This window comes from Cavia porcellus, unplaced genomic scaffold (assembly GCF_034190915.1).
Source record: "Cavia porcellus strain 051 isolate PalLab524CR breed Dunkin Hartley unplaced genomic scaffold, mCavPor4.1 scaffold_31, whole genome shotgun sequence".
Taxonomy (NCBI): Eukaryota; Metazoa; Chordata; class Mammalia; order Rodentia; family Caviidae; genus Cavia; species Cavia porcellus.
The window spans coordinates 1,852,710-1,877,870 of NW_026947514.1; the positions used below are offsets into that span (position 1 = coordinate 1,852,710).

General features: G+C 51.0%; 1 protein-coding gene across 1 annotated transcript in view; it reads left to right on the forward strand.

The window, feature by feature from the left end:
- Positions 1–25,161, forward strand: part of Cdc42bpb (CDC42 binding protein kinase beta) — an 83,512-nt gene that overhangs the window by 15,326 nt on the left and 43,025 nt on the right. Inside the window, exons 2-4 of the mRNA XM_003463100.5 lie at positions 16,469–16,560; positions 20,126–20,209; positions 22,746–22,841. Coding sequence (XP_003463148.1) covers positions 16,469–16,560; positions 20,126–20,209; positions 22,746–22,841 — 272 coding nt within the window. The remainder of the gene's footprint in view (positions 1–16,468; positions 16,561–20,125; positions 20,210–22,745; positions 22,842–25,161) is intronic.

Below are 25,161 nucleotides of genomic sequence, written 5' to 3' on the forward strand. Positions count from 1 at the left end.
TCCTTGGCAGTCTCGTGGAGGCTGCATGGTGGGGTTTCCAGGGGCCTGTGTACTGCGCCCTGGGTTTGCTCTGCTGGCGAGGTGGCCTCTCTGAGGTCATTTGGGGCTTGGGTCTGCTCACAGGAGAGGCTGGGAGTCCACTGAGGGTGAGGCGGTGGAGCAGGCTGCAGGGTGCAGCTCTGGGCCGCAGGGCCTTGGCTGGGAGTGAGGGCATAGAAGGCAGCCCAGAAGTGGCAGGAGGCAGAGGTGCCTGAGTCACTAGCTCACTCCAGATTCCACTGGGCCAGCGGGCCTCGTGATTCAAAGATACCTTGTGCATTATCCCACAGAACTTGTAAAAGTCCCCATTAGCCAGCAGCTCTGCAGGACAAATAGAAGCTGGTCCTGCTCCCTGTCACTCTCAAGAGACCTTGGGACCCATTCTGGCCTCCTAGCGCCTCCTGCCGTCTGGCTGGGACCTTGCAGACTGCAGCACCTCTGCAGGTCAGTCAGTCTCTTGCGTGGTGGGAGAGCCAGCGTGGGCGAGGAGTGGTGAACAGGACCTCAGCGCTGTGGTGTGTGGTGGGAGGTGCAGGGTGAGCCAGAAAAGGCCTCCACCCTCAGTGCCACGTTGCTGCCTGGGACTCTGTCTCCAGAGGTCTGCAGAGGATGACAGGGGTGGTGACAGGCAGGCCTTTGTTTCTCACTGTGTCTCCATTTTGTGGCATCCTGGAGAAGCCAGGGCACTTTCCCACTCCCTTCTCCTTCCACTGGGGTCAGGACAAGACCGTGGGCCAGTCAAGCATGGTGAAATCCCCAGGGATGACACCTGGACCTGAGACTGCCCTGAGACGGGGCTGGGGCAGCGTACGTCCCCTCTAGTCCGCCTGCTGGCCAGCCCAGAAGCCTCTCACACAGGCCTGTTCAGCTTGAGGAGGGTGGGTTGTGGCTGCATGTCCTCCAGAAGCTCCGGGGGTGGTGGCCAGGTTGCGTCCGGTTGGCAGCCACAAGGAAACAGCTTTGTTCTTGGGTCCCAAGCCTTTGGGCTGTGGTGGACTCAGGGAAGCAAGGTGGTGCGTGCCCTTGTACATGAGCTGTGCTGTGCTGTTCAAGGGCCTTTGCAGGCAGTACGGGGCACGGTGTCTGTCCACGTGTGCGTGTGCTGGGCGAAGCAGCTTCCTGCGCAGAACCTGCAGAAAGACAGGTGGGTGGTCAGGTGCTGCTGTTCTGTGCAGTGCTCCGCGTGTGGTCACCTGTTTATACTGAAGCATTTGTAGAAGGAGTAGCATGATTTAGTTTTGTTTGTGTTTGTTTGTTTTCTTTTTTTTTTTTTTTTGAAATAAGGTATCTCCAAGCAGTTCAGGCTGACCTCAGACTCACTTTGTAGCCCAGGCTGGCTTGGAACTTGTGGCAATCCTCCTGTCTCAGTCTTTAGAGTCCTAGGAATACAGGCGTGTACCACCATGTCTGGTGAAGAATAGTGGTTATGATAGCTGGTTTTGGCTGATGTTAGGAAATACAGACTTCACAAAGCTGGATGTTTGTTAAACACTGGTCAGCCTCCCCTCCCCTCTGGTCCTTACCCTTTTCTTCTTCCCGTCTCTTTTCTTCTCTTGTCTTGCATTCCTGGGAATTGAACCTAAGACTTTTCACTCAGCTGTATTCCTGGCCTTTTTAAAATTTTGAAGCAGGGTCTCATTAAGCCACTTAAATTGCCCAGCAGGACTTGAACTTTTGATCTCCTGTCTCGGCCCCCCCCAAGTGCTGGGATTAAAGCTCCGTACCACTGTGCCCAGTATGGCCAGTCTTTCTATAACATTTTGTTGGTTCTTTGGGAAGCTCTGTATTGCCCAGGCTGGTCTCATACTTGCAGTCCTCCTAATTTAGCTTCCCGGAATGTGGGGATGATAGGCCTGTGCTACCCTGCCCAGCTCACAGCAATATTTTGAAATGTCTGATATAAAACACCCTTTCTTTCTGTTTATTAATGCTTATTTTAGGTAGGGGTAACAAACTAAAAGGTGGGAAGATATTTATCTTCCTTTTCTACATTAATTCCAGATTATTTTCCTTTGTGTTTAATTTCGTTTATGTGGGTATTTTTTGAATTACTGGAAAATATCAAGCAAGGGGAATTTTTCTTACTTTAAAAAATGCATCTCAGCTGGTTGCAGTGGTGCACACCTGTATTCCCAGCACTCAGAGGCAGGGGCAGGAGGATCACCGCAAGTTTGAAGCCAGCCTGGGCTTCATAGTGAGTTCAAGGCCAGCATGGATATAGCGAGACCCTGTCTCAATAAAAACGCAGCAAGCATGCACAGAAGAGAAAGGCATCTGGGAAATCCGTAGACTCAGTCGGGTGAGACGTACCATTCAGTGTGCGCAGTGCGGCAATAAGTAGCATTGAGAACGAGTGCAGTCGTTCTTATTCCAGGTGTTCATTCTCTTGGTGGACCGGGAGGTAGCTCAGTGGTAGAGTGTTGCCTGGCATGTGTGAGGCCTTCGGTTTGATCCTCAGCGCTACAAAACAAAAACCCCCTAAAACAATTCTCAGTGCCTCATTTTTATTTTTAAATTTTATTTGTATCAGCACATGATTGCAGCATATAATGATTACATTCATCATGGGGTGTTGGTGCAAGTTCACAACACGTCTCAAGTCTTTTCATTCCCTTCTGCTTCCCTCCCTTCCCTTCCCTCGTCTCCTGGTCCCCTTCCCACTGCAAAACATCTCCCTGTTTCCTGTTATCTTTTATTTTGCTCTTTAAATTATTTATACTTTGAATTTCTCATACAAGAGAACCCCTGCTATAATTAAGCTTGTGTGTCTGGTTTATTTCTCTTAGCATTACGGTCTCAAGGGCATCCATTCTCCTACAAATGTCTCAAGTTCATCCTTCTTTGTGGCAGAATAGTGCTCCACTGTGTGTAAACACCGCATTTTCTCCATCCGCTCATCTGTCGGTGGACATGCAGGCCCCTTCCAGGTCCAGCTGTGATGAGTGGTGCTGCTATGTATTGAGGGGTGTGCATGTATTGCTGTAGTGTGCTGTCTTGAGCTCTCTAGGAAGACACCTAGAAGGGGGGGTCAAACGAAACTTCTCTGCTCAGTTTTTTCCCATACTGATCTAACTCCATAGTGGCTGTGCTAGCTAACTGCTTCCCTACCAACTGTATAGAAGCCTTCTCCCCACCCCCCACCCCACCCGCAGCACTTACTATTTGATTTCTAGATGATAGCCTTTCTTTTTGCAGTAAGATAGAATCTGTGTTGTTTTAATTAGCATTTCTGAAATGGCCAGAGATGTTGAACACTTTGTGTGTGTGTGCCTCTTAAAAAAGAACTAGATTCTCTGTAGATTCCTGAGTGTTTTGAAAAAGCCACTTTTTTCTGCCTTGGACCACGTGGGCAGGTCCAAGGGCTCTGGTGCAGTGCTGGAACTCCTGGAGCACGATCACAGGGCTGAACTGGGAGCTGTCAGCCTCAGGGTGGCCTCCTGTGAGTGCTGGCTCACCCCGGGGTGGCCTCTGGAGAGTGAGCCAGGAGGGTTGAGACCAGCAGGAAGGTGGGGCTGGCCACTGGGGGGAGATGGAAGAGTGGGCAGGCAGTGTCCCTGCACCTGCTGAGCACCAGCCGCACTACCGGTCCCCGCTGCCCAGCAGACAGGTATGCGTCCAAGGGGCAGCTTTGGGGACCTTCCTGGATACAGGCCATGACGAGCTCTGCCCCTGCATCCTGTGTCCCTCCATCGCGCTGGACCCCTGCCAGGTGCCTCCGTCCTGTACTGGCCCTCCTGTGCCGAGAAGGAAGCTGACCACACAGGTGCCCTACTAGGGCTAAACCCAGGCCTGCTCTTGGCCGCTCTGCCTGTTGCCTACTTCAGTGAGAGCTTAAAGCAAGTAACTCAACTGTGTGCCCAGCGGTCTTTGAGGCTACCCCCCCACCCGTGTTGCCACTTACCTCAGGTTAATTGTGCCTTGGTTTTTTTGGTTGCTGCTCTTTTTTCACTTTTTAAAGTGTTCTTTGAATTTTTGTTTGTGTTAAGTGTTTTTAGTTCAAAAACACAAATGTTTTGGCTTGGGGTTTTGTTTTGTTTTTTTGAGACAGGGTCTCACTCCCAGATGCTAAGATAACGGTGTGTGCTGCCACACCCAGCTGATGCTTTAGTTTTCATGCTGTCTTATTTTTTGGTGTCATATCTAAATCTGTCACCTAATTTAAGGTCACAAAAATTTGTAGTTATGCTTTCTTCTAAGTGTTGTATAGCTTCCACTCATGTAGGTATTTGATCCATATGCTGTTAATTTTGTTTTTTTCTAAGGGGAGGTACTGGGGATTGAACCCAGGGCCTTATTCACACTAGGCAGGTGAGCCACACCCCAGCCAGAATTAATATTTTTAAAATGCAGTGAAATAGGATTCGCATTTGTCTAGTGTGTGGCTGTCCAGTCCTTTCAGTTTCACGTTTTGCTGAAGAGAGTGTCCTCTCCTGTTACTTCGGGGTGTCCTGCTTCTGAGCTTCGCGTGGTGGACTCACGCAGCGTTCGGTGTCTCTGTCTCGCTTCACTTCCGTGTTCACCAGTGCTGTGTACCGCAGCAGTTCTTTCTGTCCATGCGCAGCAGCCATAGTCATTATGTGACTCCTGCAGATGGTTGCTCGTCTTGTTAGTGCATACCTGGGCCATCTGCCCCCTTTAACCTCAGGGTAAAGCTGCTCTGAGCATCCTGGTGCTTTTCTTTGTGGTAGATGTTGAGCTTCGTTCTCCCAGGACCCTGGGTTACAGGGTGCACCTGTGCCAGCCTGGGAGTCTGCCCAGGTGTGGGAGTGGAAGGGAGGCAGGTGCTGCGTTCAGAAGAGAGGAAGGGTTGTTTCCTGGGTACCAACTTTCATAGCATCAGAGTGCTGCAGCTTCCCCCTGCTGGAAGGACACTTGGCTGCTGCATTGACTACCAGCTGGCAGAAAGAAGCTGGGCTCTTTGTGAAGTGAGCAGCAGTTTTACAGTGTCAGAAAAAACCCAGACTTCTCTGAATTCACAGCAAAGGCACAGAAAATGTTTGATAACATATTGCCTGGTACATAGTTAAGTTAGTAACAAAAGAAAAATAAGGAGTTCATTTTTGCTCTGGGTTTTAAAATGGAAACTTTTAATTGTATAAGAAAAAAAGTCATGTGGGGAATAAAGATAAATAACAAGAGGATAAAAATGTCAAAACTGTTTTGTGAACTGGGCCTCATGTTTCCTCCGTTTTCTTGTTTCACAAGGGGAGCAGTGTCCTGTGCTTTTGGAGATGAGGTGGCATCGTGGACACACAGATGTTTGGGAGCTGGAAGCTGCTGGTAGCAACGGGGTAGATTTAACATTTATCAACTATTTGGGATCCAAGAGAGTCAAAAGCAAATTTAGCGTATTCAGTAAGATCCTACTTTCTTGTGTCAGATGTGAAGAGCTGTCAGTTTGAATCAGAGTGAACAAGTTAGTGAGTGGGTTTTGCAGTTGGCTGCTGCGTACTGAAACCAGGCGGCTGCCTGTGAATGATCTTAATTGGCTGATGGTTTACAGACATCTACTCTCCTGTTCCTTTCCCCACACCCTTCTTAGTCACAGTTTCTTCTGTAAATCATCAGTGCACTTCTTTTGACGCCCCACAACCACTGTCATCTAGAGATGGTTAAGAAGTCGTCACAGACGAAACTGGGCTGGCCCTGCAGCCAGTGCTGAAGCCCCTCATTCTTCTCCACCCAGTGGGCCTTGTGCACCCTGGCCTTCTGGGAGGAAGGGGCGCACACGGTTCCCTTTCTTGCGTCACATCCTCCTCCCTGTACTGGCAGGCCAGGCCCATTGGGGTGGAGAGCTCTGTGTGTCCTTGGGACACCAGGCCTGGTGCTGGGAGGAAGTGGGGAGTTCACTCTGGATTTCTCATCGCACGGCAACTCGGCGGCTAAGCCCATTTCCCACCTGCTGCCCTGGAGCTGGGCAGTGTCCTCAGTCAGTGCTGCCTGCGAGCAGGGGCCTGCCCTGCTCGTCTCGGGAGGCATCTGTAATGATGCTTCTTGTCTTTATAGTAAGTTCGCACTGTGTGAAGGCTAATAGTCTCAGATACCTAGTTTACAGACAAGATGTGGTCTTAGGAGGTCATCTCCAGAGAGGCCCTTATGCTGTCCTGCTGAGCTAGTGGGAGGCTACACACACAGACCACCAAATGTGGCTTCAGCGTGCTGCAAGCCCTGTGTGTCACCATGATAGATCCTTGCAGTTCTAGTAGTGGGCTTAAAGAAACCATATATGTTTATGAATATATTTTGTCAAAATTAAAGTTTTTGCTCAGAATCAGCCCTGTCTGTGTGTTGCTGCTTTTCTCAGGTGTGGAAGTAGACAGTTCTCTGGGAGTTGGTCAGTTCGAGGCCAGACACAAGCAACAAAAAGTTGAAGACTCAAATTCAGAAAACATTTCTTTATTTCACACAAGTGTATTAAGCACATCTGTCGCAATGCATGACTGGGGACTCTTGGTCCACAGCTGCCTTCCAGGACAGATCCCATCTTTTCCCCACACTGCCAGCTCCCTGGCTGTCTTGCATTGACTGACTCCTGCCCTTGATCCCCACGTACCCCAGGACCCCGAAAGTGGGAGGAGGTTGCTCCCTGCTCTGCCAGTACCTGTCTGTGGCCAGGCTGGCAGGAAGTCAGCCAGGTCTAACCCTTCTCACACATTCACGCAGTTACCCAGCCACTCTCCCAACCTTTCCTTGTCCACATGCTCACTGGTTTCTGTGCTGCCCATTTGTTCTCCTAGTCTGTTCCTGCTCTGTCTTTACTGAAATGATGGCTCCTGGAGGTGGGGGGCTTCCATTTGCTGTCCTGCTTGTCTGGAACAGTTCCTAGGAGATAGGAGATGTCCTAAGTGGTTAAGATCACGGCATATTTTAGACTGATGGTGCTGACCCTGTGGCTTATGAGCCATACCTGGCTATTATTAAATGCTCAAAAGGTTCACCGTTGGTGTTCCTGGCTCTGTGCCCTGCTGACTTGGTGGTGGTCAGTGTATCGATGGCGACCAGCATTCTAAGCTCTGCTGCAGGGGTTTTTTGCTTTTGGACCAGAGATGGAAGCCATGACCTTTCGCTGCTGAGCTGCATCCCTGGCCTTCCACTGCAATTTGCCGAGCGTTTCTTGTGTTCCGTTTAAGCCCAGGCTCCGGTCAGTCCTGCACACTCTGTGCATACCTTGGTTTCCATGCTGTGGGAACGCCTGGAGTGCCAGTACCCTGCCCAAGGGCATCAACCTCCCACCTCCCGGCCGGGTTCTCCTGCCTGAGCTCTGCGATGTGTTCTTTCACGTGTGGTGTGGCCCTCTTGTCGATGGCTGCAGGTGTTGCTGTGTGCAGTGTCCGTAGGGGTCTGCACACGCTGCTCTCTTCCTTGTGGAAAGCTAGGTCCCAGGTTGGCTTGAAAAGCCGAGTCCTTTTCCCATACTCTTCCTCCTCCACACCCCCTTTAAAGATTGTAGTGTCCCGTCCCTGTGCCTTCACAGTGGGTTTCTTTTCTCTTTTTTAAAGTTTATTGAGATACAAATCTCATGCCACAGAAGTCACCCAGAAGCAGGATGTCTTTCTTAGAACCCACCTCGCTCTTGGCTTCTGTGTGTGTTCTGTTGCCCACCTTCCTAGGAGGCCAGGGGGAGCATCCAGGGGGCTCCTCAGTGGACCAGGGCAGCTTGGCGTCTGGATAAGAGAGCAGGGCCCTCCTGTGGCTGAGAAAGAACAAAGCTAGGCCTGTGCACTCCTTCCTTGGGTCCCCATTAGATGACACTGTTTGTGGCAAAAGCTGACTTGCCAACTGGCTAATGGCTGTGGGCAGGAGTGGCCGGGCTCGCCTCAGCCTCTGGCTGTGTGAGAGCCAGACCACTTTGATTTTACCCTCACAGTGAATGATTCTGGAGGGTCAGGATGTTGCATTTGAGGGATGGGGTGAAGTGGGCTAAGGAGTTGGATGCTTTGGAGAAAACTGCAGAGGGGATGGCAAAGCTCTAAGAAATGAAGTGTTTCGAGGAATAGGAAGTCGTGATGGTGTCCGTGGGGAAGGAGAAGCGTTTACCAAATCTCCATTCTGTAGATGGGCTTTTCTTCCTCCTGGGCATCCAGTAGCTCTTAGGTCTGGACGCTGTGCTCCTCGGAGTCTGCTGGCCTTGGGGAGGTTGCCGGGGGTGGGGCTGTGTGAGGTGCACCTGCCAGGCCGGCGTGTGGGGCATGTGGGGCATGTGGGCGGCTGGGGTGCTGGGAGCGCTTGGTGTGGTGCTGGGCCTGTTACCTCAAAATGAGGCCAAACAAGCAAAATAGAGAATTCAAACTTTTACCTTAAAATCTCTACTTACAGCAAGAAAACCTCCCCTTTTTCCCAGAGGTTTTGTCCTTTTCCCCCCCAAGCAGTAGGGTCATGGGCCTTTCTTGTGTTCTGATGCACGGCCTCCATGACTGTGTTGTTGCTACCTTGCTAAAAGGAGAAGTCGTGGACAAGTTGGGAAGTTGATGACCGTGCAAGTTACACTTTGGCCTTTCAGGTTCTGAGTTCACAGGGAATTCCTGAGCTGGCATGCCTGAAGGAAAGCAGGTGTCAGTGTGGAAACGTGGAGGGGCTAGAGTGCAGTCCCCTTTTCACACTCAGAGAACACAAGTCACCAGGGTACTATTGTGTTGGACACCTGCCGGCAGGTGGGAGCCTAAGACAGCTCTCCTCCAGGGTGGAGAGAGCAGGTGTGCAGGAGGGGACTCCCCTGTCCACCCTCTCTCCCGGCCTGCTGCTTGAGGCCTGTTCCTCAAAGGAGCCGCCTCAGAGGCCTTTGGGGGCCTGTTGGGGACTTGGTGTACAGGGCTGTTTGATGGCAGTTGCTTAGGTGTGGCCTGTGGACCCTGCCTGGCAGAGCTCACTGGTGACAAGGTAGCTTCTCAGTATATCTGCTGGGTTCTAGAATATTCTTGGTGCCACAGTTGTCTGTGCAGTGTTAGATGTGACAGAGACATGGTGACATAACTGACATCCCCCAGTCATACTGTTAATGGCTGCTGATTGATGAGAGCCTTCTACCTGCTGCACACAGGGCTGGGCTCTTTGTGGGGATCATCTTGAGTGTTCTAGGGACCACTTAAGGTGCGCTGTCATTGTTGTCTGTAGGTGAGGGACAGACCTCTGAGAGGCTGGACCATCTGTCTGCACCAGCACTGGGGCTCTTGAGTTGTGGTAATGTGGGACAGTTCCGCCCCCTTGCAGGGCTTCCCAGATGTGCGGTGGGTCTGAGCAGGAACAGCACAGGGCTCCTCAGAGGTGCTCTGTCTACACCCCAGGTGCTTTGTCCTGGGCCCCCAGCAACGTATCAGTTGGTAAGCTGACTTGGCGACTGGTGGGCCATGGCAGCTGGGAGACAAGCGCTAACGTGGAGCAGCCTGACTTTGAACTCTGTGCCTTGCCTTCTCTCTGCAGAGGCTACTGGGAACCCACTTTAAGAAGCAGGTGTCACAGATGGTGTAGGACAATGGTGACGAACCTTTGGGACACACACTGAAGCCGGTTATTTAATATTGAAAGATCTAAAAGGTTCACCATCACTAGTATAGAACATTGCTTTGATTCTAACCTTCTCTGAGTACTTCAGCCAACTGATGACCAGTACATCTCTACTTCTGATTTTCCTTCTGCATGGATGTGCAAGACCCAGGGCTTTTGCACTGAGCTACATCCCCAGCTCTGTTTTGCTTATTTTTAAGTTTTGAGAGAGTTCTGGGGCTGGGGATTTAGCTCAGTGGCATAAGCGCCTGTCTTGCAAGCAAGCAGTCGTGAGTTTGATCCCTGGTACCGATAAAAAGGAAAACGACCAAAAAAAAAAAAAAAAAAAAAAAAAAAAGTCCTGTTAAAATTGTCCAGGCTAGTTCAGAATTTGAGATCTTTCTGCTTCAGCCTCCCAGAGTGCTAGGATTATAGGCATGTACCACCCATCATGTCCAGCTGATTTTCCTTTTCGAAGTTAGCATATACGCAGACAGGATGCTAAGTGCCTCATGGAAGACGTGGCAGGGAACCTCATGGCACACCACCCAGCAGGCTGAGGGCTTGATGATGAAGCCTTGCAGCATTTGTGTGATTGTGCACATGCTGCCATTGGTTTCTGTCCTGCAGACCACTCTGCCACACAGCTGGGGGGACACACGTGTGCCTCCCATGCTTGAGATGAGCCCTGTGGCCTCACCATGCTATGCCGGGGCAGTGCTCTGCCTGGGCTCTGGAGTTGGGGGAGCTGAAACGTGTGTCCGTCGTGCTTGCTGTTATTGCCTCCTTGAGTGGGAGCTTCCATGGGGCTGCCCTTCCCAGCTGGAAGGCAGGGGGCCGCCAAGTCACCTGCAGTGAGGAGGTGGTAGGATTTGATGTCAGAAGTGAAACAGTTTGTGCCAGACAGGCACAAACTGAGAGGCGAAATCTAGTGTCAGGAAAAGGCCAGGTGAAGGCTGTGTAGCCGGCCCAGGTTAGTCGGGAATCGAGGGGCCAGGCAAGGTTCCTGGGGGTGCAGGCCTATCTCCTGGCTGCAGTGAGGGCGTCCTGGTGTGATGTGGACCCAAGCCCTCCCTGGAGACTGGACTCTGACTGCCTCAGGGCTCCCTTCCAGGGTTTCCCTGCTGACCGAGTCCTGGGGCTGCCTTGGTTGAAACGGCATGTGCTCTTTGCTGTAAGCATCCAGCTTCTTCATCTGCCTGATGCTGTCAGGTGTGTGTCCAGAGCCTTGCCTGGGTGCTGCTAGGCCCTCCAGACAAAGCAGCTGCTGCCATGGCTAGTGCATCCCAGTTCCCACACACGCTGATGGGACTGTGCCAGTGCCTGCTCCATCCCACTGCCCAGCCCTGGCCTGCCCTTGCCCTCCGCAGCTGGGTAAAGCAGCCCCCTGGGTCCTGCAGCATCCTCTTCCCTCGAATAGTGAACTACACACAGCACTGAGCTACCTGCTGTGACAGTGGCCCCACTGGGCCCTATGTGGGTGCCTCTGAGAGGCATCCCTTCCCCAGCCATCTGTGCAGCTGCTGCCTGGCATCTCCAGCCTGCTGTCTCCCAGGGGGACCAAAGCACAAGGCATGTGCTCTCCAGGGCAGGGGCACAGAGTAGAACTGATTTGGTCCTGCATGTCCTCTGCTCGTCTGTGGCCCCTGCTGTCCCTGTATCTTCCTGGAGAATGTCTGAGATTGCTTCAGTTCCAAATGTGTTGCCACTCGTCGGCACTGAGAGCTGAGGCCTAGCCAGCAGAGTGCAGCGGGTCCCTAGGAGGTCTGGGTTCAGTCCTCCTCGGGAGGCTAGAGGTTGGCTGCTAGGCTGGGGGGGTCGAAGTGGGGCACCCGCCTGACCTCCTGTGGCCGCTGCCACAGCCTTCATTCCTGAGCCCCGTCCAGCTAATCTGATTTTACTTCCTCTTGGTAAACATGCTGGGGTGGGGGTGGGGGTGGGGGTGGGGTCAGTAGTTTGCCTTTTCACAATGATTCTCAGCCAGAGATCCTCCTTCCACTCCCAGTCCTTCCTGGCAAGGTTTTTCCTGTTATAGTGAACACTTATCCTTGCAGTTGGAACTCTGTTTGCCCCTAATGACCCTCGACTGATGAATTTATTGCCTTTCGGCATCAAGAGGAGCTCAGTGGGTGTGGTAACAGGATGAGAGTATTTCTCCTAATGAGAGGTCAGCTGTGTAAAGCTGAAGCTTTGTTAAGCCTTGCTGTGGGTGGAAGACATCCAAGGCTTTCAGTGCATTCTCACCTCAGGAAGAATGCGGGGCTCTGTGATGCTGGCCCTGTAACTGCTGACCATCACAGGCCATAAGGACAGTGGCTGTTTACTGAGCTCCGCTGGCCCAGTGCCTGGAGAGCAGTGGCTACCGGGCAAGGGGGACCTAGCTTCCTGAGCCTTAGGTCTGGTGGGTGGGTGGGGCCGGCCAGGAAGATGTGGCCTTGTGATAGGGAGAGACCTGGCAGCTTCTTAGACAGCTCCCTGAGGCCAGGGCTGGAGCTGCAGCAGAGGTGTCATTGGCACCCCAGATTCTCAGTGAGTGCATTGGTGTCTGTTTACAAAAAGTGAAGCAGACTTCATTGTATTCTTTGTAAAGTTCACATTTGATCCTGCCCTGTGATCTTTAATTCACGGTCACCATGAGGGTCCAGTGTCACTTGCCCTGTTACAGCTGATCAGTTTTTTCAAGCTATTTATGATTATCTGTCTCCTAAGAGAATCTTAGTAGGAGTGATTTTGTTGTTGTTACTTAGTCTTTTTTTGTTTGTAAATAAGAACTCCAGCAATAGAAGTGATATTTATAATGAATCCCTAATGAGTTTTGGGTTCTTCTGGTTTTACTTAGTGTCCAAAACATGCTCTTTTTATAACCAAAGTGTGTGACCAGCTGTTGCACCCCAGGGGTATAATTCATAAGAGTTTGTCTGTGACCTTTCAGATTCCAGAGTGCTTCCCAGCCCTGGACTGAGGTGGTGAAGTGATACTGGCAGACTGGCTTCTCGGAGCCCGAGGCTTTGCCTCTCCGTGCCTGCTCTGTCTTCAGCCGCCTGCAAGGCAGCTTCTCCCACCCAGCCCTCCTCCCTCTGCCCGACCCGAGCTGCTTTTTCTGAAGTGATCAGGGTTTTCTTTCTTTTTTTTTCTCTTTGAAACCCCCCTTTTGGTACCAGGGATTGAACTCATGACCTTGTGCTTGCCAGGCAGACACTTATGCTGCTGAGTTATATGCCTGTTTTTTTCCTCTCTCTCTTTGGAAATACAGGACAGTAGAAGGATCAGGATCTCTCTATGCTTTTAGGCTCTATGCAATGACTGGGATTTAAAAAACATTTTTAGTAGCACTAGAGATGGAAACTAGGAGCACTGTGCTGCTGGGCTGTATTTTCAGTCCTTTTTTTATGTTTTGAGACAAGATCTCACTTAGTCACTCAATTGCAAGCCTCCTGCTTCAGCCTTCCTCGGTGCTGAGATTACAGCAACATGCCTGGCTTTCCAAGGGGCTGGGGATGTAGCCCTTGTCCCCTCCCCTGCATGATTACAGGATGGGACATCTCATCTGCCACTGTGATTAGACTGTCTCCTTTGGTTGTAGCAGTGCTAATTTTTAAACTCTAGTAGTGTTAGTACTTTAGCCTCCAACATGCTTGCAAGATGTTTGCCCTTAGATTTTTTCTTCTCATTGGTGCCTTTCATGTTTAAAGTTAGCTTTCATTCTCTTGATTTTCTGTTGCTTGATTCTTGTAGTTTCTTTATCTTGCCAAACTTTCTTTTCGTAGTCTCCTCACTTTCTATGTTTATCAGCCTGGCCCTGAGAAATCCATGTCCACCCATCTCAGGGACACTCATGCAGGGCTGTTAAAATGCACAAGCAGCGAAACGTGCTTCGTCCAAAGTGTTGGAGGGAGGCTTGGCAGGAGGCTCAGGTAGCACTGGGGCGGTTCATGTGGGAAGCTGAGATGAAGAAAGGGGCAGAAGGCGCGGTCCTGGGCCGGTGGCTTCTCTGTCCCATCTGGCGTAATCTGCCTGCCGTGAGACCCCAAAGAGAGCTTTACCACTCACGGACGCATCACAGGAGACCAAGTGACCTTCTGAGATGGCAGGGGGGCAAGCAGCTGGTCGAGGACCCACCCTCGGTGGGTGCGGCATCTTCTTGCCCAGGTGGACAGGAACAAATGGAATTAGACCAAGAACCCTGACCACTAGAATTCATATGGGTGGCTGAAACTGGGAGCTAAGGTCAGCACTTCACATTCCACTACGAAGTACTCTTGGCAGCGGGCAGCGTGTGGGGTTAAGTATTTAAAAAAGCCATTTAGCAGAAGATAGGATTGAATATCAGCTCTCCGGGGTTGATAGCTTTGTAAACCTTAATAAAACGACAAGGAAAAAGGAAGCGGCTCAATTTTATTAGAAGTAATTTCTGTAAAATGAAAAATTAGTGTAACTGAGATGACCAGTGGCCACAGTGTGGAGCAGTGACATTTGTAGTTACAGTCTGACAAAACCAAAGTAAAGCAGTGTCTAACCAGAAAAGTGAGTGGGATATGCCCCATGGTAGATATGGCACAGAGATAATTCACACAGCCAGGACATACAGCTGGAAGGCAGAGCACCGGCCTTCCAGGCCCCAAGGAGTGGGCAGTGAGATGTTAGGCCAGGGCTTAGGGTGTGGGTTGGAGGAGGAGGAGGAGGAGGAGGACAGCCCAGGATGCCGCCCCGCTCCTCTGCATGGGGCACTTGGCTGTGCTGTGGCGCCATGCAGCTCCTCTTCCCAGACACTCTTCTCGTGGCAAATAGAATAAGTCCGATTTCTTATGGCTCTTCTTTCTCCACTGTGAGATGCAAGGTGCCCTTTGGTTTCTGAAAAGATACCAGGAAGCTCAGTGTGGTGCGCATCTGTAGTTCAGCTGCTTGAGAGGCTGAGGCAGAAAGCGCTTGAGTTTGAGGCTAACCTGGACAATGTAGCGAGACCTTGTTCCAGAATAAGAAAGGATAGGGCTAAGACAGAGAGTGCAGTGGTACAGTGCTTGCCTGGTAAACCAGAGGCACTGGGTTCAGTCACTAGTGCAGCAGAAAGCAAGCCAGAGAGAGGGTTGTCATCAGTGCCTATTTAAAATTTAGGGATTCTGCAAATGGTTACTTTTGGTGATGCTTGAAAGAAATAAAGACCAACTTTTTAAATTCTCTGTCTCTTTACTTAAAATTTTAAATAATTCAGCTTTGTGCATTCTTTCTGCTGAGTTCTGTGCTGCTGGTGGGATCCATGGTTACAGTGAGGCCAGAGTGTGGAGCGCCCATCTGATGGGGCCCTTCAGCTGTTCTCACTATAGGTGCTGGTGTGATGAACATTGTGGCCAAGCCCGTTAAGTGTCCTAACCAAGTCTTCCTGGGTTTGGTTTGGTTTGGTTTTAATTTTAATTTCCCAGTGCTGGAGACTGAACCCAGGGCCTTAGACTTGCTAGGCAAGTGCTGATGAATGGTATGGAACTCAATTAGAAGCCCAGAAAATGTCAGATCGCACATTTGGGGAGAAGTTGTTTGTAGATACATACACAGTGTAAGAGACAAAACACTTTGATCTCCTTTACTCAATGGTAATGGTTTCTAAGACTTCAGCAATGCAGGATTTGAAAAAGAGGCATGTAGAGCAAATAGAAGTGAGGATAAAACATGTGGATTTGGGCCTGAAGGTGAAAATAAAGATGGACGTAATAGAAAGTGGGCAGCACTTGCAGCCTGGTGGGCGAGAGCATGGACAGCAGAGACAGTGACCTGGGCGCAGGGTCACATCTGCCTCTACCACTTGCTCTGTGGTCCTAGGAGGAAATTATTCCCTCTCCTTGGAGTTCCTGGGACCACTCCAATAGGTTACCACATATGGGGCGCAGTGGAGTTTAAAAGACATTTCCCCTTTTATGTATTGGAGGCTGGCAGGCCAAAGTCAAGGTGTGGGGAGGCTGTACTTCTCCCAAGCAGTGCTTCCCCTTCTCTACCAGGAGTTCTTGACACAGCTGGCTGGGAACTGCCCCCCTCCAACCTCTGCCCCCATCTTCACATGGCTTTTTTTGTCCTCTGTGTCCAGACCATTCTGGGTATGGTAGCACGTACCTATGATGTCAACATTCTGGAAGCCTAAAGCCGGAGGATCCCAAGTTTGAGCCCATCTTGGGCGAATATATCTCAAAATCAGAGATGAAACGAACTGGGTATGTGGCTCAGTGTGAAGGCCCCTCAGTGCCCAGTACCATTACCTCACAGAAAAGAGAATGCCAGGCTAGTGGAATTCACAGCCATGGTGTTTCTCTAGGTGATGTCACCTTAAATTGGTTATTACCTATAAAGACCTTGTTTTGAAGTAGAATCAGTGTGCAGCCCACTAAACTATGCACAGAAGTTGGCTCAGAGTCCTGTTGGTGGCACATGGGTGGTGTAGAATTGCTCTTCCGGAGTTGGTGTGGGCAGTATGTGGCCGGTGGCCTTGTGGCATGAAGTGCCTGATTCATGGAGTCGAGGCAGCCTGCCCAGGCCTCTGAGGGAGCAAAGGTTGCTGCTGGCACCCTGGAGCCTGGCTGTCCTGGAGGGCGGAAGGGGCCTGTTCCTCAGCTTCCCTGTGGCTTACGGGAGCTCAGAGGTGCTGCCCTGTGCTCAGCACAGACAGAGGAGTGCCTGCCTCAGTGTGCTGTCTTGGTGGACGAACCTTGGCTTTATCCGGGAAGATGAAGATTTTTACTGGGAATGTTTATACTGGTGATGTTTGTTACAATAGACAGTGAGGCCTAGGTGATGAGAAAACACCCACATTAATGAGCATGTGCACAGCCCTCCAGGAGCTTCTATTAAATAGTTTAAAAAATAAACAAAAAAAAGGTAGACCTTGTTGGGTGCCTCAGTCAGTGAGATGTTTGGATTGTGTAAGTCTGTCTGACCAAATTGTTAATTTTACATTTTCTCTTTACAGCTAAACCATTTACACAGCTTGTGAAGGAAATGCAGCTTCATCGAGAGGACTTTGAAATAATCAAAGTAATTGGAAGAGGTGCTTTTGGAGAGGTAAGGGAAACCTAGGCAGCGAAGTCGCCCCTGCTCGCGTTGCTGTCCCCTGGGGAGTTCAGGTGGCAAGCTCCAAAGACATTGTTGAGAGAAACAAGACAGAAGGAGAACTTCTGACTGGAATTACTCTCAGTATCATTGGGACTTAAGAATAGTTCCTTACAGGCATAAATAGGTTCAGAAAGATCTGTTTCCTCATTGTTAGATGACCTAGTACTTTCTAAAAACTACCAAGAGAGCCGACCGTAGTGGCTCACACCTGTAATCCCAGCACTTGGGAGGCTGAGGCAGGAAAGAGGATTGCTGTGAGTTCCAAGGCCAGCCTGGATAGGTAGCAAAGCTGAGACCACAAGCTTTCAAATAAAGACAAAAACAAAGAAAACTCAAAAGTACATTACATTACATGCAATGCTTAGATCTCTGCCTGTGCCTCTGTAACCTGCACCCCAAGGGACGTGGTGTTCCTGGCCCTAGAAAGTTCCCTCCTCTTCCATATCGCCACCCCACAGAAGCAGCGACTCTGAGTGCCACCAGCAGGGCTCTTTTCATTTAAAAGAACCACAGGAAAACTCAGGTGTCAAATACAATAAAAGTCTATCTAGTGAGCGTGTTTGATGAGGTGAACTGTGGTTTTGTTATTTAGCGAGAAGACAGGGACAGCCTTTTAAATGAAAACCAGCCTTCCTGCAGTGCGCACTCGGCCTACCTGCCTGCCCTCTGCCCTTATCTTCACAGCCGGCCCAGACTGCCTGCACACTGGCCAGAGGGCGTTTTGGAGAGGAAGGTGGGAGGCAGCAGTCAACAGGGAAAATGAAAGAAGGAAGGGAAAATTGTTTTGCCAGAATAGTTCATAGCTATTTTTAGGGTTTTCTTTGACACAGAAGTCGATGCAGTACTGAGTATTTGTGAGTTTCAAAGACCATGATACTGGTTGGTGCCTGGACCTCCCAGGTAAGGAGGAGTGTGCCCTCCTTGTCCAGGCGTCCGCCTCCTGGAGAAGCTCTCAGTGTGCTCTTCCTGTGCAGGTGCTGCAGCTGTTGCACCCTGTCCCTGTGTCCCTGGCGATCCTCAGCAGGCTTCACACCATCCCGTCCCCAGTGCCCCCTCCTGCAGCTGCCGGCTGGCCTGATGTTGTCCTTTGCCTCCCAGCTGCACACGTGTGGACCATGGGCCGGCGGCCATGCCCTGCCTCAGTTACTCTCCTGAGCAGTTCTTGTCACAGTGCTGAAATCAGCCCCCTTCACTTCCTTACTTCTGAGGTTACCCTGCGTCAGATATGTGAGCCCTGCCAGCTCAGTAGCTGAAGTGTCTTCCCTTCTATATGAGTTCTATATGTTTTGTTTTGTTTTTTAAAGAGTAGGACAGTTTTTTAGAGAAAAGCAATGGGCAGTAGGAATGTGGAGTAGTGGTAGCTCCTGAGAAGCAGGAAGGGGTACTGAATGAGCTGCCCATGACTGAGTGGTATTTTATCGTGTAATAATTGTACATGTTTATGGGGCAAAGTGACATTTCATGGTATGTGTGCACTGTGGGATCAGATTGGGGCAGGTAGCCAGCCGTTAGGTCTGTCAGCGCTGGTCATTTCGTTTATGTTTAGGCCCTTCAAGCTCCTGGTGGCTTGTAATAATAACAAAAACAATATTTAGTTTAGTCTCAGTGCCAAGCCAGAGAGCACCAGGATCACACTAAACAGGGACCCAGTATGGCTCCCTGCAGGACAACACTGATGTATCGGTGTGCTGCATGTCCAGAGCCCTCTGAGAGCAGAGACACTGTCCAGCCTGTCCCTGAGCGAGGCCGGAAGGCGGAGCGTTGCCCTCCCCTGGGGCAGAGTGGCTCTAGAAACCCCTGTTGCTCTTCTGTGCCTGGGCGGCAGCCTGAGAGACTGTGCCTCCCCATCTGTTGCTTCTGAAGTCACTTTAAAAAACAGCAAGACTTGGTCAGAAACCATTTCGGATAAGCAGAGCAACTGCGTGACTAGCATGAGTGATGCAGAGGCAGCCAAACTTAGGACCTCTTCCTTGCCAGGCAGGCGCTTATGCCACTGAGCTAAGTTCCTAGCCTGGCATTGCCTTGTTTTTAACATTAGATTTTACTTCTGCATTTCACATTGATATATTCTCAAGTTAATGAGTTTTTTTCTGTACAAAGATACATTCTGTGTATTTTCTCAGCCATTTTTGCATACTTTCTGGCAATAACCTGTGCCTGACAGGCCTCCTGTAAAGAACTGTGCCCTCAGCAAGAGTCTTGAGTGTCACTTGTCGTCCTCAGATGTCGGTGTTTCCCTGCACAAGTTGTCAGCTCTGTCATTGCTTCCAGAGCTCTTACTCTTATACTTCAGGGGCTCGCCACACACTTTGCTTTTGGTGTATTCAGATCGTAGGCAAACAGAATGGGAGAAACCCACCACCACAGGAGTCTAGAGGTGGCCAGAGGAGGACTTCAGTCAGCAGAGCTGGCCAGGACCCTGAGGGGCAGGGCGGGGCCCAGTCCGTCCCTTAGCAGGCTGGGCTGTCTGGGAACTGTGCTGCTGCATCCTGGACCGTTACAGCACACAGCTGCGAGTGACACTGTACTCCTTGGTGGGTGGATTAAACCTGCTGAACCTCAGACTCCATATTGGACGTTACAGTGCCCCGCCCACATTGTTGGGGGACCGCTGTCAGGGTGCTGGTGATGCAGGGCTCACAGCTGTGTTGGTTCTCACGTGTCCTTGCCCTTGGCGTTTTGTGCAGTGACTAGAAAGGCGGGGAAGCATGGGGCAGGCTTGAGCACTGTTCTGTGATGGCTGTGCCAGGAGACATGCCGGCTACATGCCATGGGCAGCAAAGGGACAGTGCCACAGCCAGGGGAGCTCACAGGGTCAAGGTGGGGATTTGGCCAGTGAACCACACCTGTATGGGATAGAATGTGCTGTGCAGTGTGCACCATCGCAGCAGGGCAGGTGGTGGAGAATGGCCTTATGGGAGATTTTGCAGGAATTAAAAGCCCAGGAGGACTTTCTGGCAGAGGTGGCATTGGAGTCACATCTTGGAGGACAGCCGACAGCCTGCATGCTGAGCCAGCTCCCTGTCCCTGCCCTGAACATGCTATGCAGCAACTCTGCCACTCTTCTCAGCAGTCGAGGAGGCCAGTCCTGCTCATGCCCAAAGAGTGAATTTGTCCAGGTTACTCCAGGGCTCAGACAGTGCTCACTGCCTATGTGGCACAGTCAAGATATGAAGAGCTGGCGCCGCAAAGGCTGGCAAAGAGCATAAGATGGAGATGCATCTCTGGGTGTCATGCACAGCTCTGAGCGCAGCCAGAGAGCACAGGAGCCACAAACATTCACAGTAGGGAACTCCAGACATGACCCCAGTGGGGGACAGTGACCCCTTCTGTGCCTGTTGCTGGGTATTGAAGCTCAGAGTCCAGTCGCAGTGCAGTGATGGTCAAGTTCCCGTGCTCGCAGGAGCAAATCTGCATTTATCAGGAAAAGTGTACTTTCTCAGATCGTTCTCCAGGGTTTCCGGAAAAGGGTTCTGCTGTAGCCATATTTTTGTCAAACCCACCTTTATTCCAGGTTGCTGTTGTCAAAATGAAGAGCACTGAGCGAATTTATGCAATGAAAATCCTCAACAAGTGGGAGATGCTTAAGAGAGCAGAGGTGAGTGTGGGGTGTCACATAAGCAGGTGGGGTATGTGTGTGTGTGAGGGGAAAGTGCAGCCATTCTCCAGCCCAGGCTCCCCTGCTAGGCACTGGGCCCTCTGTGCTAAGAGGCCAACAGCAGCCTGAAGCTTGGAGGCCTTGGTTGAGGTCCAGGGCAAAGGCCCTGTGTAGATGCAGTAGATGCAGTGTCCTTGCATGCAGCCTTGGTGCACTTAGTTCTTTTTTTTTTTTTTTTTTTTGTGGTACTGGGGATCGAACTCAGGACCTTGTGCTTGCCAGGCAGGTGCTTATGCCACTGAGCTAAATCCCCAGCCCAGCACTTAATTCTTGCTGGCCTTGGTTTCTGCCCCCTCACACCCCTTCCTCCCTGGTGATGCTTTCTCGGACCTGCTCCACCCACCATGTCCTGCAGGTAATTGTGCAAACTGTTGGCTTCAGCTGGGTCTCACTCCCGAGTGCCAGGTCTCAGGGAATGTGGCAGCTTTTTTCCTTCAGCCTCCACCTCGCTCTTCAAGTGCACATCTGAATCGCTGATAGCTTGTTCTTCCTGTCTGTATCTGTGCTGTCTTTCTTGCTGTGGCACCTGGGACAACATCTGACACCCATTTGTTGCCTAAGAAGTGGGTGTGGATGGCTGAGTTGCCATCATTTTGCAGTTGCCTGGTAGCCCCGTGACTCTGACTCAGCCCTGCAGTCCATGGCCTCTCAGAGGCATGGAGTCTTTTTCCATCTTCCCGCTGTCCCCACGTCTCGTAGTCTGCTCCCCCAGCCTGCCTCAGTGCACCCCTGTGGGAGTCAGGTCAGCTGTGAGGCTGTTTCTCTGTGGGGAGAGAGACAGTAGGGGCTCCACAAACATGGAGGTGCAAGGTGTTTGGGTGCAGCCAGTGGATCTTATGAGGCAGCGTGGCTGCTGCGGTCTGAACTTGATTACACAGATCTGACTTCATTGCCTCCTCAGAAAGGGCCTAGAGTATTTGCCAATCATTGTGATGACCTTAGAGTTTATGTAATAGGACATTTGTGTGATTGGTCTATGTACATCACATATGTATCCAATAGAATGCTAGTTATAAATAATTATCTTTCAATTCTCATTTAATAGATTTATCCTAAACATTACATTTATAGTATTGGCATCTAAAAAGTTTTCTTTAAAGCCAGATTAAAGAGATTTATCAGTACAAGAGCCACTAAGCTGTGTCATAGTGTTTAAAACAGGCCAGTTTATTTCACCTTCTTTGGTCATTAAAACACACTGGAAGAGGCTGGGGATTTAGCTCAGCTCATAAGCGCCTTCCTTGCATGTGTGTGGTCATGAGTTCGATCCCTGATGCCGATAAAAAATGAAAAAGACAAAACACACACACACACACACACACACACACACACACACACACACAGAGGAAGCCAGTCATGGTGACACACATCTGAATTCCACTGCTCAGAAGGATGGCAAGTTAGAGCCCAGTCTCCACACTCACCCCAAAAAACTCATACCTAAAAGCTACCACCCCCCCACCAACACCAAGAGAACTGCAGAGTAACACATTGCCTGTCTGTAAGTCACCAGGTAGGACATCGTGGCTTAAGACTGGGCCATACCCTGACCTTGCTGGGCAGAGTCTGGGTGCACCAAAAGCTGCCCCTGGAGAAGTATGTCTCCGATGGAGGCTCCCAGGCTGGCTGTGGCTACAGTAGGGACTATATTCTGCAGTATACATTTCCTTGGGGCAGTGTGCTGGCCAGTAAGCAGGAGCCCAGGCTCACCAGCACCCAGGCATCTGGGCTGGTCCTGCCCGGGCCCAGGTGGACAGCTATTGGCCAGGGAGGTCGGGATGAGGCTGAGCTTTTACCTGCATGTCTGGACGCTGACTCCCTCTGTTGCCCCATGTCACGTGATCATGGGTGGACTCTGGGTGCATGTTTGTTTTGAAAGGGATATGTCTTACAAGTTTTGAGGAGAAAAATTTACAGAAATTTCAAATGAGAGCAAGTAAAGCAGGCTTCAGGACTTCACGGCAAGACTTCTGTAGTGTGCTCTCCAGGATAGCACTACTTCTAAGCAGAGGTGCCCATGCCCAGTAGGGTATGCACACTCTGCCTCCCTGTTCCCATCTCTACGTCTTTAACTGTTCAGGTAGCCTCTGGCTGTTGGTGTGCGGAATGGCTTCTGTTTCTCTCTGAATAAGCCATGCTTCAGATACCAGGCACAAGACATGGTTGTTGTGGTGTGGCACACACCCTGGGGTATGTGAGGAGGCCAGCCTGGGGCAGTGGAACCAAGGGGAAGCCCGAATCCACTCATGAGAGTGGGGGACCCCATGGGGTGGGGGAAAGGGGCTGTAATGATGGTCCTAAGAATCGGAAGGGCAAGCACGTCCTCAGTGGCCTTTGCACAGGCCTGGGGCGCAGAGAGGGGAAGGACCGAGAAGCTCAGCTGTTTAGCTGCTGAGGGCCACAGGAGAGGTCTGGGTGGCTATGCCCACACCATGCCCTGCAGGACACACAGCTCACTGCCGCTTCCCCCCCACAGACCGCATGTTTCCGCGAGGAGCGCGACGTGCTGGTGAATGGTGACTGCCAGTGGATCACGGCTCTTCACTACGCGTTCCAGGATGAGAACCACCTGGTAGGTGAGGTGCCCAGCTTCCCTGAGCCGGAACTCCTCCCTGAACTGGCACTCCTTCCTCTGCCGGCACTCCTTGTGCTGCCTGTAGGATATGCCCAGCTGCCGAGCTCAGGTGGGCTGTGCTGTCATAGCAGCAGGGTTGGGTTGCCACCGACACAAAAGTCTGCATGGAAGCCTGTACCTCTCCTCCAGTCACTGGCTATCTGAGTCCTCTGGACCGTCCTGTTCAGTAGCCTGGAGCTTTGAAACATCTGATATGAATCAGGCGTGAGGACCGTAGACGGCCTGGGGATGGACAGTGCTCTGGCCCTGGGCTGCGGACCTGCCTTTCTGGCCGCCTCTGGGCTGTCTGGTGAGAATGCTATTGCAGGCCATCTCACTGTGTTTTCAGTCACTCTGGTCATCTGCTTATTCTTACTTTATTTCCTTAGTCAACAAGCACCACGGTCTACACGTGTGTGGAGCTGGGCATGGCACGGGACAGCCAGCCTAGAAGTGTGGGAAAAGCAGGCGCTGCCCTTGAGCCCAGAGTGCCCTGCAGGAAGCCCACTCAGAACTTTCTCTCTGGAGGCGTGTTGTGGGTTTCCTAACGTTAGAGCGCCCTCAGCATGGGGCTGGAGGTGCGTGGGCCCTGGGCAGACTGGAGAAGCAAGTCTCAGCTTCCCTTCCTCCCCATGGTGCTCCTTCTACTGCCATGGCCAGACAGGCTCTGACCACCATTGTTACCATAGCCTCCAAGCAGGGAAACCTGAGGCCCCTCTATTTTTCATTTTTGAGGTATGAGGGAGGATTGAATCCATGGTCTTTGCACTGAGCTGTAGTTGGCCAGCTGCTTTTACTTTGAGACAGGGTCTTACTAAATTTCCTAGGCTGGGCTTGAACTTGTGGTCCTCCTCTTCCAGCCTCCCAGAGCGCTGAGATTATAGGTGTGTACCACCACACCCAGCTCTTCTTTTCCCAAAGTGACCAACTTAACCTCTTCATCCTGAAGCGCCTCAGTCATGTTTTTCATTTATGCATGAAAAAGAGAGTAATGTAGGCTTTCCTTTATTCATTTTAGAATAGACTCTCAAACATCAAAAATTTACTGGCACATGTTACAATCCTAGCTCCCCTGGAGGCGAGGTGGGAGGATTGCAAGTTCAAGACCAGCCTGTTCAGCATAGTAAGACCACATCTCAAAAGACCACAAAACAAAACCCTTCTGTTTGAACAAATATTTGGTAAAACATGATGCTGTCTATGTAAATTCAGCTGTACACATTGGTTCCAGCAGAGGGGCAGCTGGTGCCACTGAGCAGCTGCAGCACTTCAGGCCCGTGGTTGCCTTGGGAAGTCTTCCCAGTGAGCCCGGAAGTCAGGCCCTTGGCTTTTCATTGTTTATAAATGGAGTGGCCGGGGCACAGAGGGGCGCAGCTACATGCCCGTGGTCCACACACAGGTGGCTGCCACAGTGCCAGGGCTCCTGGGCCTGCCTGGTAGATGGCAAGAGGCAGGTGACTAGGACTGCATCCATGGGACCTTCACCTTCCTGGGTCAGCAAGTGTCCTGAGGGCTTGGTTGTCTCTCTGGCTCATTACCTTTTTGATAGGAACTTAGTGGATTTCCAGGGAGCACTGGGCAGCTCGGGTCTGTAAAGAGGAAGGTGCTCTTTTGGTTTATTTCAGATACTTTCCAAAGTCAGCATAGTGTGCTGCTGGGTAACGTGTGAAGCAGGCATTAGCCTGTGTACTCTGAACTGAGACACATTGATTAGGCATCTCCAAGGAGGTGCCTTTCGCCTGAGTTTTGGAGTGGCCTGGTGAGGACAGTGATGCAGAGTGGATGCAGGAAGCCGGTAAAGGCGTGGCCTCCTATGGCAGTTTTCCCATAGGTGGCTGAGAGTCCTGGCGGGGGAGCAGCAGGTCTGCTCCCTACAGATAGGTGTGTGCAGGAAGTCCCTGTGCTGGTCCTGTCTGGGGTGACCAGGTCCATGTGGACGTGCAGGCTGCTGTCTGTGACTCTCATGTTGTAGAGATGCAAATCCCTGACCCCAGGAGCCTGCCAGTGCTATGATCTCTAGCTTGCAGGCTCACGGAAATTAAACCACTTCCCACCCACTGAAAGTGTGCTGCCCTGTCACCTTGGCTCGGTATCTTATGTCGCGTGGAGAGAAGTCCCTGGGTTAGTTCTCACTCAAAAACTTTTTACTTGTGTGCCCTACATACACTAGACTATACGTCATGTGAGCTTCTTTTCCCATCAGATTAGTGCTTCATAGAATGCTTTTTATCTTTGTTGATTTCTAAGCTGGCCCAGGTACCATTGGGCTCAATCTCTC